Raw genomic sequence first — 12,325 nt, 5'->3', positions numbered from 1 at the left:
ATTGTTAGTCACTTGTAGGTTTCAAGTGCAGTTGTAACTCTTACCTGATTAGTGGATTGCCTTCATTCTAAGAAGGAAGAAATCACCTTAACGGGTGGACTGGAGTAGCTTGAGTGATTTATCAAGTGAACCAGGATAAAATCCTTGTGTGCTTTTCTATCTCTTATCTTTAGCACTTAAGTTCTCGAAAGATTTGCCAAAATCTTTAAGGTGGAAGTTTTGTACTGAAAACGTTATTCAAACCCCCCCTTTCTACCGTTTTTCATACCTTCATAGGAAATAGCACTTAGAAGAATTGCTCTTGCTTTGTGATGTTGTGAGTACAGCTTCTTTTGATCTGCAGTCATCTCTGACCTTGGGATCTTCTTGCCATCTGCATCAACTGGACGCTCGAAGTCATCCACAATAATATCCCAGAGATCTGCATCGAAACCCAGAAAGAAACTTTCCAGTCTATCTTTCCAATATTCGAACCTTTGACCGTCGAACATAGGAGGCTTTGCATTGTAACCATCTCTTTGAGTTTCACTGGTGGTGGCAGCCATTGTTTTTCACACCGGCCCGGATCACTGAACACTGTTAGGTGTGGTAATCAGAACTTGCGCTCTGATACCAATTGAAGGTATGAAAAACGGTAGAAAGGGGGGGTTTGAATAACGTTTTCAGTACAAAACTTCCACCTTAAAGATTTTGACAAATCTTTCGAGAACTTAAGTGCAAAAGATAAGAGATAGAAAAGCACACAAGGATTTTATCCTGGTTCACTTGATAAATCACTCAAGCTACTCCAGTCCACCCGTTAAGGTGATTTCTTCCTTCTTAGAATGAAGGCAATCCACTAATCAGGTAAGAGTTACAACTGCACTTGAAACCTACAAGTGACTAACAATTACACTGACTTAGCTCACACTAAGATTCACTCTCTTAGTCTTCTCTAGGATCCGATCAACCTTGATCTCCTAAAGGAACTAAACAAACTGTTTATCAAAGAATTGTTTACAAGAGATTTGCTTCTAAAAAGCTAATAGTAAACTCAATGAATTTCAGATGAAAGAAAGCTTAGAATAATTTGAATATGTCTTGCGCGTATGTATTGCTTTCTGGCCGCTTCTTTCAATCTTCAGCCTCTATATATACTCCAAGGATTAGGGTTGAGCAATGCATGGGAAATGCTACCGTTGGAGGGCAGTTCTGGAAAATCCAGCTTCTGCTGTGGCTGAGAACGTTAGGTAGGTCGTCAGGAAGGTACACTTGCTTTTGTACTTGGATAGCGACTTGACCTTTTAACCTAGGAGACTTCTGATCAGAGGAATGCTTCGTATTGGAACTTGTGAAGCCGGTTGATCAGAGTCAGAGGGAAAGCACAGATCCTCTGACCATTGTTTCTTCTGATTCTGAACTCAGAGGGAAGAACATGGCCTTCAGAGTTTCTTGCTTCTGGACTTCAGAGTTTCCACTATTCAGCTTCTGGATCTTCAGAGTCTTCTACACCATCAGAACATCTGAACCTTCAGTGTTTCTTGGTTATCAGAACTTCTGGATCTTCAGAGTTTCTAGTGACTGAGTCCTCATCAGAGTTTGTATAACTTCAGAACTTCTGAAGTTTTTCCACTGTTCATACTGAACATGGTGAATGCGAAAGCGTTGCTTGGGTCACTCTTTATACACAGTGCTTCTGATTTGTGTGAGATTGAGTTGAGGTCAGAGCCTGTAAATGGCACACTCAGAAAAACACGTTAGAGTACCACAATTGTTCATATCAAAAGGTTAACTTGTAATCATCAAAACATAGAGTTGTAGTACTAGATCAAAACTTGATCTTACAGAGGTTAGTTGTCCTCATAAGAAGGACGCAAGAATTGGTGAAAGAATGGTCTTATTTTAATCAACAAAGTACATTGGAGAGCAGATATTATAAATCTAAATTTTAAAGAAAAAATGGGTAGTAATGGTATGGCTATCGGTGTTTTTTGTACATGTATAGCTGTGAGTGTGTATATGTATGAAGAAAGTAAAACGAAACAGAATTCCACCGTTTCAGATATTTTTTTTAAGAACTAACATGTTATTCTTATTGATTTAAAAACAAAATACTTTAAAGATAGATTCTTTTTACAGGATGTTTGTTACCATTAAATCAAAAATTAACAAAAAAAAGATATAATCCTAAATAAGAAAACAAATTTTATAAAAATAACAGTTAACAACTACTTTTATTGTTGTTTATTTAGATCAATTTAATAAATTTGTAAATGCTCTAAATAAAAATAATAGTTAATTTGTCATTCAGAAACAAACTTTTGTTTTTTAGTTATACAAAGTAGTTAAAATTCGTTACCTGAATTAAAAACAATATAAATTTGCAAAGATTTTTATCTTTATCATCTTGTAGTTATTGAAAAATAATTTAGTATTTCACGTGTTTATCAGAGCAACAAAAAAGAATCACATTTTCCTGATATAATATTTATTACATAAATAATTATACAAAATACATGAATAGATGTATATTAAACATTGGAATGCAAGTTAAATTTATTTTAGTTTAAAATGAGCATTTTGCTAAATAAGTTGAGATAAGTGTCTTATAAAAGGTACAAGGGGAGATGTTTTTTAAAGATGAAAAAAAGATAAAAACATGGATTTTATCTAGAACATAGCAATGGAATAATTAAAATGGCAAAAATATATTATATGATAGTTCGTTCAATTGAAAATAAAATAATATGAGATAGTTTCTAAAACATTAATCTAAATAACAACCTTATTGTTGCCCATCTACCAAAAAATCTCAACAAACTTATGGTACAAACATACAACGAAACACTATTAAACTATGATAATAAAAACTATATATATAAAGATGCTAAATAAAACAATTATCGACAACAAATCTTAAATTATTAGCAGTGGATAACAGACTAACCTAAGAGTTAGAACAATACAAAGAATACCATTTTAGTCAAGTAGTTGAATGACAATTGAATATATTGAATCAATGGAAGATAACTCACAAACACCACTATGCATCTGGGAGGAAGAAGAAGCAGAATATGGAGAGTAAGAGGTTGAGAGAGAGAATGGTTGGATGAATAAGAGGCATGGAAGGAAGCAATGGGGGACTGATAACTTTATATAATTTAAAACAATATACATTAAATGTTGTACAAAATGTTAGATGAGAAGAAGAGTAAGTTATTTGGTAGTTGCCAACGACAATGAATGTATACCTTAATGAAGGTTACTATTTGAATAAGTTTACAAAGAAACATCCAATTGAAATGTAAGAAACAATTAAGATCAAAGTTGGTGGCTTGATAATAGACAATGTTTAGACTAAATATCTTTCACAAAAGTAGATTAAATAGAGTTCAACTCATTGTATGAAATAGGAGACTGTAACAACTGAGCTTACGAAGCATAGCATCTTGCATATATGATAACAAAATTAAATCCTAATAATATATTAAGGGTACAACTTAGCCAATAATCATTCAATAGATACATTACAAAAAGACTCCAATTAAGCATATTGTTGAAAATACAAACTCATGTTTCAATTATAACTATCTTATTCAGCTACAACGCGTAATCCTTCTCCAACTTCACAAGCCTGATCCTCAATCTCTTAGCAGGTTTGTTAAAACTCAGGTCACTACCAGCATTTTGAACCATGTTTTTAAAATCAGACCGGACCGGCCGGTTCGACAGGAAGGCTCGGGAACCGACCCTATCACCAGTCTGAAACACAACAGAAACTAGGGAACAAAAAAATCGGAAGAAAACCGTTGAAACCGGCCCTAAACCGGCTGGTTTTCAGTTGAACCGCTTTAGTATTTTGCTAGAAAAGAAATATTTGTCCACGCGCACAATTGCAAGTTGACCATACAATCGTTCACTGATTGGACAGTGTTAGTCACGTGCTGGAAAAGTGGCATTGTTGATGTTGTCTTGCACCTGAATTTCTCCTACAATTAGCTTTTTTACTTTTTGTCCTTTTCCAACACTACAATTAACTTACCACATGTTATCTCTCCTACTTTATCACATACACATACACAATGAATCCTCTCAAGTTTCAAAAATGGAAAATGGTACCTGGCAAGTTGCCATTGGCAAATGAATGATAACATGAGACATTCATCTTTTGATTTCTCAAGAGACATTAATTACCCAATATATAAACACGCTTAAAAAAACCCAATATATAAACACCATTATTACATGTTGAAATTAGTTAGAATTGTAATATTTTTAGTATCGAATTACACTATAGTAAAAATAAGTGATACATTTATGTTTCGATAATTTCTATAAAAATAAATTATTATTTTTTATACAATATTACCTTTCATATCATATATTTATTTTAAAATAGCTTTATTTAAATTCTAGCGATGAACCTTGAACCTTGAACCAGTGCCCTCACCGGTTTGATCACCGGTCCGGTTTTTAAAAACCTTGCTCTGAACAGAAGGACAGATAGCAGACCCATCACTAGGAGAAATTTCGTCCAGGGGGATAACATTGGGACCTATTTTGTAACACCCCGATTTCCAGGTGTCACTTTAGTAACCAAAAATAATCTTTACGCGGAAAACAGGTAATTTTTTTTTTCGTTTTCTTTCCTTTAAATCAAAACGATAAAGAAGTAAAGACAAAGCCCAACAACTAAACTAACCGATAAACAACATATACAAAGGTACAGCCTCTGCTGCACTATCCCGTCACGCGCACACGCAGTGACTCCAAGGTAGCGTGCCCGTAGGCGAATATATACAAACCAGAACTGTAAGTGAGAAAATTATAATTACAAACCACTAGGAGAAAGTCGGCCTCAAAATGGCCTAAGCAAAGACCCCTATGGTCCGACTGACTCACTGTGATCCCTCCGTAAGAGAACCACACAAAAAGCCATGCATCGGAAACCTACCCTGTCCCAAAAGCAAAACGAATCAGAGCTATTACAGTAACAACCAACTCCAAAAGACTCTAACCACCCATAACCCACACTACTATTATCGACTCTCCCTCGATCAGCCATGAAGTCCGGGTCCTCGTCGAAAGCTTCAGTAATAGACATTTCGCTCCGGGTCTTTCCCGCACAACGAATCATCACGAACCGGCTGACAGACGCCTGGCAGCAGGCCGACCGCCCAAACACAAACATACAAACAAAGCCAAGGCGCTAGGGTCAACTTACAGAATACAATAGATATACAATCAAATTGTGATAAAGGGGGTATATACATAGGTTGTATATATATACATATAAGTTATGTATTGCCTACTCTAAGGTATATACATAGCATGTTCTCGAATCTCCTACACAGTTCAATCATTAATACCTAACGATGTTCATCAACATCAAATCATCATAATCTCAACATATGAAGTTAGGTGATAAGGTTAGTCAAACAATGTATCGTCCTCCCAACACACACGTATCCAACTAAACCAATGTTCCCTGTCGTTGCCCTAGGGTAAACGACGATGAAATCTCACGCTTCCATGAAGTCTCACGCTTCAATGGGGTCTTACGCTTTCACGAAGTCTCACGCTTCAGTGAAATCTCACACATTCACGAAGTCTCACGCTTCAGTGAAGTTTCGCGCCTTCACGAAGTCTCACGCTTCAGTGAAGTTGCACGCCTCCGCAAAGTCTCCCGCTTCAGCAAAGGTTCCCGTCTCCACGAGGTCTCCCGCCTCAGTGAAGTTTCTGCTTTCACGAAGTCTCACGCCTCAGTGAAGCTTACTCACTTTCACGAAGTCTCACGCTTCAGTGAAGTTCCATGCTTTCACGAAGTCTCACGCCTCAGTGAAGCTCCGAAGGTATATACTGTACCCGAAGGTATATACTGTACCCGAAGGTATATAGATATACTGTACCCGAAGGCATATACTGTACCCGAAGGTATATACTGTACCCGAAGGTATATACTGTACCCGAAGGTATATACTGTACCCGAAGGTATATACTGTACCCGAAGGTATATACTGTACCCGAAGGTATATAGATATACTGTACCCGAAGGCATATGTCGATTCGGCGACAAAAGACAGTTAATTATGAAAGGAGTGCGATCACCCTTGATGACTTCTTGAGTCATCTGACTCATCAAATCTCGATGGTCAAAAACTGCTCCGACCCAAACTCAACAACCCAAGAGTTAGTGTCGGTCAATACAACACAACTCCACCAACAAGAATACACGAGGGTCTAGTGTCGGACAATACAACACAGCCCAAACAAAACCCCGAGTCTGTGCCGGTCAATACAGCACGACTCGAACAACACTCCCAAGAGTACTAGAGTACTCGGTGACTTTCAATCATCACCATAGCTCACCTTAGTGGCTTTCCCCAATTCCAAAACTCTCCAAACCCACAACAAAAGCCGACTTTTCCCCGTCTTTCGTAAATATTTTCCCCTTTAGTTCTCCTATGATTATTCGTTTAGTAAAAACGTTTCGAATTGAATTAGTCAAGTTATGAGTTTACTTCTCAAAGTCTAAGTCTCCCAGAGTCTCTAGTTTTCGAAATTCTAATCATTCTAAGTTTTCCAAAAACCCTCCAAAAGAAGTTTCCCGGGGAAAGTCTAAGTATTCAAACGAATCCCAACAAATGGCTAAGCCTCAAACCCCTCGTTTGGACTTGCCTAGGGTTGTTCATCCAACCCGAAATGTCAAAGATCACCAGATCAATGAATCTCCACTCCGAAGTCGCGTCAAAACGCTCAATCCAACACAACATCAACATCATAAGTTATGAAAACATTCATAACAATAAACCATCATCATAATCAATATCATAGCAAAGCATAAGTCGAATTTATCGACGCCTATTATGAAATCATAGCTAATATATATGTAAGTTGCCCTAACCTCGAGCTGTTCCAGCTTCGCAAACAAAGTTCTCCTCAAACAATTGCTCTGAGTATTCCAAAGTTCCTTCAACTGAACCTCGGAGGAAAACAAAGCAGAAACCAAACAAAATCGATTAGTTCGATCGCAAAACAATACATAAACGATAGACAAAGCATTAAAGCTTCAGAATAGGACAATCAGGTACGAAAAGACAAGTTTTCGAAACCGAAAAACTCCCCCTAAAGGAAATAGTCCACGGCCTCAAAGGAAAAAGGGCTTCGGCTCTTTTTCTTTGATCAAATCAATTCACAAGGTAGTTTTAGGGTAAAACTAAGGCAAAGAAACTGTCAGAACAATTTTCGGACAATCGGGCCGAAATACGACTACGCAGGGGCATTTTGGTCCAAAATAAAGGCTCAAAACTTCAAAGTTATCCGTTCTGAAAACAGATTTGACAGCAACGATCCTCATGACATCCGTGACAACAAATCCTAAAGGCACGAAGTCAGATTATAGCTTTACGACAATAAAGTTTCGAAATGTGAGACAAAAAGAGTTTTGAGTCAATTTTTCAGATCCTGGACAACTGAATCGCAATCAGAGTTTACTGACAGAGGTTTTAGACTCAGGGGAACATAAGGAACATAACCCAAGCGAGAAATCAGAGAAATCGGACAATTTTAGAAAAAGCTCAAAACTTAGAGCACAGAAACGACTTCAGAAACGCAACAGAAACAACAATCAGAGGTAGGAATCGTGTTAGTTACCTTGATACCTAGAACTAGGGACGAACTGCACGAAGATTGGTCAAGTTTTCGCGAAAATCTCCTCCCCCCTTGCTCTCCACGAATTTGGGCCTCCAATGGTGAAAATGAGAGGATTTTTGCTTTTTCGCGCTATTTATAGGCGGGTGAAATCGCGGGAAAATGAAAATTTCGCGATTCCGATTTTTGCAGCACGATCACCGAGAAATTCTAAGAGAGATTCTGGCGTCAGAAATCCAGAACTCAAAACAAATATCTATGATATGGGAAAAACGATATCAAAAATCTCAAAAGTGGTGTAAGTTAAATCTGTCCCGAAAAACTACTTTTTGCTGTGATCGCCGGACGACAAAACTTCCTTCTGAAGAAAGATTGGAAACGTCGAAACAAATCTGGCAACGGGGACGGAATCTTCGTTAGAAGTCCCGAATAGAAAAAGTCTTCATCCATTGCTCGAAAATAGGGTTTCGAAGCAAAGAAATTAGCGTCGGCGGACATCCGAAAAGTGAAACCTATCGTGCGTATAGTCCAGAGTTCCGAAATGAAACGCTGGTCGATGGAAAAATAAAGAGAAACTTTAAATTTTCCGAGAGTTCGAAATCTCACTCAAAACGTTGCTTTAAGAGCGAAATAGCCTATTCTGGACACGCTCGCCATAAGGCAGGTGTGCAGACGACTCGCACTAGCTCCGAAAGAAACAACGCCACATTCCTCGAGCAATTCCTGAACTTTATTTTTCATTAATCTTTCTCAAATATCAAACTCCTGTCACGCTTACACTGATTCTACGTTTGAGTCGGAAACTTAACTTGTTCTGAAAATCCAGGTCTTACATATTTCAGATAGGTCTGCAGAACAATCACCATTGTTATCAGGATCCCCACTAGACGATTTAGAAAATTTGGGACTGCTGATCATCTAGTCAAGGAAAAAAAAATCTTAATATGTATAGTCTATAGTCTATAACATTAAAAGTAATAATTATATACCTTGGTGGGAGTTTGAACTTTAGAATTGTCCTTGAAAGTCTCAACCAGAACAAAATCAGTACATATTTTATTAACTTTGTAGGAATCATCAAATGTGGCACCACAGTCACTTGATTTCTACACCTTAAATAAAATATGTCTGCCAATGATGGACTTGATCTCATTTGGATAATCCTTTGCAGCCTTCTCAAGTAAACAGAGTTTTAAGAAACAAAAAAAAATTAGTACACAAAGAAAAACATCTATATACTTTAATTTAGATAATGTAAAACATAGTTAGCAAATTAACTACATTATTCACCTTGGAAGCCATGATCAGTTCCTTGCATGTCTTGATCAACAATTGTTGGCAATATGTGTCAAAAACAACAAATACACCGCAGCCAAGTCCATCGTCAAATTCTAACTTGATTAGAAACAACAAGATGCCATGAAATTAGAAACAAAAGCTTCAAAGCAATACATTATATTCCAAATGGGCATAACAGCTACCTGGGAGTAACACTTAGAACAACTTTGGAACAATCGCCACAATAAGAGAGTCCATCTTCAACAGTCACAACCTTGTGACAACTACAGACATAGTACCACCACTTTTCCCCTTCAACCAGACCAGAGATATTTGCCATAACAATAAAAATACCATCCTACCAAATTATAGATGGGGTCATATTGAATAGTAGTCAATACATAAGATCAATGAAGTATATAAGAAATGGTTTAAGGAATACCTCAACAGTATCATTGAGTTCCCTGATGTCTTTCCTAGGATACAGCTTTAGAAAATATTCATCCTCTAAGGTGATCACTCGTACGTATGTCATCATCATCAACAACTTCAGCTAGAGGCAAATCAGCATCAACTCAATGAAGAGCCAACCTTGAAGTGGAATAGTTAACATAAAAAAATAAATGAGAGATAACATATCATTATGCAATATCATAATAAGTTAAGCTAATTCTATGAAGTCATCAATAAGTACAAAATTATTCAATGTAAAAAATGGCATGGTATAAGTTCAAATATCACACCCATCATGAAATGAGACAGCTTCAGGAATAGCTGGATTCCATAGTAGGATAGTGGCATTCATAACATTATGAATTACAACATCGCCTAAAAAAATGAAAGAAGTATGATTTCAACACAAATACAACATGAAAAGAAATAATTAACACTAAGAGGCTGACCTATTTTACTTAATGAGCATTGTTAAAAAGAATGAAATGTGAATGACAGATGATAGCAACAAAATTGAAAGGTCAACCTACCCTTGAATGTCTTGATCTTCATAAAATGAAGAACTACAACAGACATACGGAGACCATCAACAACAACATGTTGTTTTACAACATCAATATAGTTGCCAAATAAAGCACAATTAATCTTTCCTCTACAAAAAAAGGAGAGACAATATAACTATGGAGCCACCAAACTTCAATTACCTAAATAAGTAAAAAGTTAAATAATAAATAAACAGTCAAGATAGGAATATACTTATAATCAGCTCCAGCTCTATCATCCTTGTTACCTTGCCAGCCTTAGGATATTTCTTCTCACTTGATATATTGGTAACTAATTCAATCACATCTACGAAACATGATTCGTTCAAAAAATAAGAATTCAAGATTCTAAACTGAACAATAAACATCTTAACATATGAGATCAAGTTTTGATCGAGTAGTACAACTCTATGTTTTGATGATTACAAGTTAACATTTTAGTATGAACAATTTTGATACTCTAACGTGTTTTTCTGAGTGTGCTTTTATAGGCTCTGACCTTAATCCAATCTCACACAAATCAGAAGCACTATGCTAAAAGAGTGTCCCAAGCAACGCTTTCGCAATCTCTATGTTCACTCTGAACAGTAGAAAAGCTTCAGAAGATCTGAAGTCAAACAAGCTCTGATATGGACTCAGTCACTTGAAGTTCTGAAGATCCAGAAGTTCTGACAACCCAGACACTCTAAAGGTTCAGATGTTCTGATGGTGTAGAAGACTCTGAAGATCCAGAAGCTGAAAAGTGGAGACTCTGAAGTCCAGAAGCAAGATGGCTCTGAAGACCAAGTACTTCGCTCTGAGTTCAGAATCAGAAGATACAATGGTCAGAGGATCCATGCTTCCCTCTGACTCTGATCAACGAGCTTCACAAGTTCCAACATGAAGCATTCCTCTTATCAGAAGTCTACTAGGTTAAAGGTCAAGTCACTATCCAAAGTACAAAAGCAAATGTACTATCCTGACGACCTACCTAACATTCTCAGCCACAGCAGAAGCTGGAAATTCCAGAACTGCCCTCCAACGGTAGCATTCCCATGCAGCGTTCAAACCCTAATCCTTGGAGTATAAATAGAGGCTGAAGATTGAAAGATGCGGTAGGAAGAATCTCACACGCGCAAGCTACATTCAAACTTTCTAAGCATTCTTTCATCTTGAATTCATTGTGTTTACTATAAGCTTTTTAGAAGCAATCTCTTTGTAAACATTCTTTCTTAAACAGTTGTTTAGTTACCTTTAGGAGATCAAGGTTGATCGGATCCTAGAGAAGACTAAGAGAGTGAATCTTAGTGTGAGCTAAGTCAGTGTATTGTTAGTCACTTGTAGGTTTCAAGTGCAGTTGTAACAATTACCTGATTAGTGGATTGCCTTCATTCTAAGAAGGAAGAAATCACCTTAACGGGTAGACTGGATTAACTTGAGTGATTCATACCAGGATAAAATCCTTGTGTGCTTTCCTATCTCTTATCTTAAGCACTTTATTCTCGAAAGATTTGTTAAAATCTTTAAGGTGGAAGTTTTATTCTGAAAATGTTATTCAAACCCCCCCCCCCCTTTCTACCGTTTTTCATACCTTCAATAATCACATCCAGTAGCCAATATTTCATCAGTATCCTTGAAGGAGTAAACATTCATTGGTATGTCAGGTGCTTCTTCAACTGCAACCCTTGTTTTTTCATTGAAAATAAGCTTCTAATCATGATGAGAAGCCATAAAATTTCCATCGTTGGACAAAACTGAGAAATAACATATGTTGTAAACTTTTCCTTCATAGAGCTCGCTCTTGAATTTGGACATCAGAGGCTTCCGAGCAATGGCTTCAATTTTGTTACCCTCGAAATCAAAACAATAATACTCAGAACATGAATAAACCTACATTTCAGTCAATTAAAAAAGAATAACTACAATTTAAACAACCACTGCAATATAGTAAAGATTATGAAGGACAGTTATAAACCTCAGCATCAATTAGAACTATATGCAGAGCATAGGGACTCAAGGGATTGTTCACAGGGCACACTTCCCACGTAACCCTAGTCCTAATTTTCAAAAAATTCTTCCCAGGGCAAAGACTCCTGACTGGAATCATACGACCACCCATGACTTAGACCAAAATTCGAATAAATGGATCAAATTGAAGCAAAATAAGGGTTTGGGGCAGGACAGGGGACATGAACAAAATGTGGAAATTTCAGGAGAATACGGTTCAATTTATAGCAAAAATCTCATAATTCGAGTTCCATTTCAAATTCAAATTCAAATTCGAATTCCAAAAGAGAATTTTACAAATCAAATCAATGCAGTTGTAAAGGAATTACGACATGTAAGAGGGTATAGGAAAAAAGCCTATAAGGTGATATCCATAGCAATCTGAAAGTTTGATAGATGTAAAAAACACCATGCTTTATGGATCTGAATAAGGGGAA

General features: G+C 36.9%; 1 protein-coding gene across 1 annotated transcript; it reads right to left on the bottom strand.

The window, feature by feature from the left end:
- Positions 1-8,735: 8,735 nt before the first annotated feature.
- On the bottom strand, positions 8,736-12,000 carry LOC130712498 (uncharacterized). Its single transcript, XM_057562330.1, has 7 exons — positions 11,857-12,000; positions 11,648-11,771; positions 10,151-10,209; positions 9,350-9,460; positions 9,134-9,265; positions 8,920-9,024; positions 8,736-8,801 (listed from the first exon to the last, which is right to left on the bottom strand). The coding sequence occupies exons 1-7, from the start codon at positions 11,998-12,000 to the stop codon at positions 8,736-8,738; spliced, it is 741 nt and encodes a 246-aa protein (XP_057418313.1).
- Positions 12,001-12,325: the final 325 nt, after the last annotated feature.

This window comes from Lotus japonicus, chromosome 4 (genome assembly GCF_012489685.1).
Source record: "Lotus japonicus ecotype B-129 chromosome 4, LjGifu_v1.2".
NCBI classification, from domain to species: domain Eukaryota; kingdom Viridiplantae; phylum Streptophyta; class Magnoliopsida; order Fabales; family Fabaceae; genus Lotus; species Lotus japonicus.
Note: the sequence above shows the minus strand (reverse complement) of the source record. Positions and strands in the feature narration are given on the sequence as shown.

Coding starts and splice junctions, on each gene's coding strand:
- LOC130712498 (XM_057562330.1), bottom strand. CDS start 12,000: ATGGGTGGTCGTATGATTCCAGTCAGGAGTCTTTGCCCTGGGAAGAAT. Junction 11,772..11,856: donor TAGTTCTAATTGATGCTGAG/GTTTATAACTGT, acceptor ACTGAAATGTAG/GTTTATTCATGTTCTGAGTA. Junction 9,461..10,150: donor AATATCCTAAGGCTGGCAAG/GTAACAAGGATG, acceptor ATTTGCCTCTAG/CTGAAGTTGTTGATGATGAT.